Source organism: Pteropus vampyrus, unplaced genomic scaffold (assembly GCF_000151845.1).
Source record: "Pteropus vampyrus isolate Shadow unplaced genomic scaffold, Pvam_2.0 Scaffold45, whole genome shotgun sequence".
NCBI classification, from domain to species: domain Eukaryota; kingdom Metazoa; phylum Chordata; class Mammalia; order Chiroptera; family Pteropodidae; genus Pteropus; species Pteropus vampyrus.
The window spans coordinates 5,055,402-5,057,671 of NW_011888826.1; the positions used below are offsets into that span (position 1 = coordinate 5,055,402).

The 2,270-nt window shown below is 45.7% G+C and overlaps 1 protein-coding gene and 1 pseudogene across 3 annotated transcripts in view; both read left to right on the top strand.

Moving 5' to 3' along the window:
• The first annotated feature begins 947 nt into the window (after positions 1-947).
• LOC111739017 lies at positions 948-1,065 on the top strand (annotated as a pseudogene).
• A 784-nt stretch (positions 1,066-1,849) lies between these two features.
• The window catches only part of UBXN2B (UBX domain protein 2B), a 26,765-nt gene continuing 26,344 nt past the window's right edge, over positions 1,850-2,270 (top strand). For 2 of the 3 annotated variants that reach the window (XR_002780049.1, XM_023530060.1), the window contains exon 1: positions 1,850-2,020. Coding sequence is in view for 2 of the 3 variants with exons in the window: in XM_023530060.1 (XP_023385828.1) it covers positions 1,934-2,020 (87 nt within the window). In the remaining variant the exon portion in view is untranslated. The remainder of the gene's footprint in view (positions 2,021-2,270) is intronic. The other variant, XM_011359181.2, reaches the window with a different exon arrangement.

Sequence of the window (2,270 nt, forward strand, 5' to 3'; positions counted from 1 at the left end):
CCAAGCAACCAGCAGCTTCTTGTTAGCAAAGATTAGTTTTGCCTGTCCTGGAATTTCATGTAAATTGAATCAGACAATATTTACTCTTTTGTGTGTGGCTTCTTTTATTTAGCAAAATATAGCAAATATAGAATTTAGCAAAATATTATCCATTCATTTGTTGATGGATTGTTTCCAGTTTGGGGCTATGCTGAATAAAGTTTCTATGAACATTTAGTACAAATACTTTGTAAACATATATTTTTATTCCTCTTGGGTCAGTATTTAGGAATGGAAGAGCTGGACATTATGATAACTGAATATTTAACTTTAGAAGAAACTGTCTATTTTCCAAAGTGACTGTACTATTCCCACCAGCACTGTATGAGAGTTCCGGGCAGAAAGCCACAGCGCACACAGCTCGTCTTGCTTATTTCCCTTCTCTGGGACATCACAGACCTGCACTGCCTATTATTCAACGTCTGAAAATGGTCGCTTCATATGTTTTGTCTAGTTTTTTAATTGTTGAGAATGAGATGGCAAGTCCAGTACCAGGTACACTGTCATCGCCAGAAGCAAAGTCCACTTGGGAAGCGTCTTAAAAAATATGATGCTTGAGTTCCACCCTATAATAATTAAATCTGAGTTCCCGGGATGAAGGGTGTGGGGAGGGATTTCTAATGTGCAACAGTGTTTGAGAATCACTGGCCCATAGGGTAATGTTTAATCTCTTCACTCAGGAATGATCCTTCAGAATGTCTAAGCCTACATCTTCAATCTATATCCCCCCATAAGCTCCAACCATGTAGTTGAAGAAAAAGCTATGCCTTTTCCTGTGGTTCATTTTTGCCCAAAGTCTACTGGAAGTACTTATCCTTAAGATTCAGCTGAAATGTCACTGGCTCTATGGGGCATAAAGAACAGTCAGGGATTTCTAGGGTAGAATGTTGTATTTAAAAGAAGATTGGGTCTATTGCCATACCATCCTGAATGCACCTGATCTTGGCTGATCTCTGAAGATAAACAGGGTCAGCCCCGTTAGTACTTGAATGGGAGACCACCTGGGAATACCAGGTGCTGTAGGCTCTAAAAATAATAAATAAATAAATAAAATAAAATAAAAAGAAGATTGGGACAACAAATGCAAGGTTTAGTATCTGTTCCCACCATGTCCAACAGGGTGAAATTTTGTTACCTGGTTTCCTCGGGTATAGCACGGTAATAACAATACCCAGCATAGGGATAGATAGTATTACACACGGAATGCACCTAGTGTGGTGCACATAGCAGGTACCAACAGAATACACCTATTCACACCCCGCATTCTACTCATAACAATTCCAGCAAAGCTCTCTACTGCAAATTGCATTTTATTATCTGTTTACATCTCTCTTTTCTCCATTAGATGGTGAGTTTTATGTTGAGCAGGACTATTTTTTTTCCCCAACCTTTGCATCCATGGGGCATAAAAGTGCCTTGGACAAGACAGGAGTTTGAATATAGTTTAGAATGGGGAGGGTTTAGTAGTCTCTAATTCTCATTGCAAAGAGCATTTACAGTGTTCTTCATTCTCAACACTGATTCATGCTTTGGCGGCGACATACCACCCAGTCCTCGGGAAGAGGAGAATTTGACCAAAACTGAAAAAGTAAGGTTACAATTTTGATCAGATAAACATGCAGAAGACATTTCCCTTACCGAGTTAAAAGAACTTGCAAGTCTCTGCTGCCCCCTAGGGCGGCCTATGGCACCTTCGGGCGTGCAGCAGAAGCTCACGCAGAGGATTCTCTGCAGAGAAATTCTGAGCCAATTTCCTTTAAGGAAAAATGGGACAGGATAGGTGGGCTGATGCTGGAAGAAGGGGGTACCGCCCACGCGCGGTTGCCAGGCAACCGGCTCCGGAAGTCGCGGGAGGCGCGTCGGCAGCGGCGCCAGTGAGCGCCCGGGGTGAAAGATGGCGGAAGGCGGCGGCGCCGCCGATCCGGGCGAACAGGACAGGAGGTCTTCGGTGCCGAGGCCCCCGAGCGCGCGGGACTTGCAGGTGCGGCGGGCGGCCGAGGGCGGGGACGCGGCGGCGGGTGCGGGAATGGCCCACCCTGGGCTCGGCAGAGCCTTCCCCAGACCCGACCTGGGGGCAGAAATGGGATTCCCGCGCCGCCAGGCTCCCCAGGGTGGCGCAGCGTGCGGTGGTGTTCGTAGGAACAACTGCCCGTTTCCCCTCCGCCCCATATTTAATTTAAGAAGCATCTGTTCATTTAGAATGGCATTTTGTGGGGTCATTTGAATGGTTC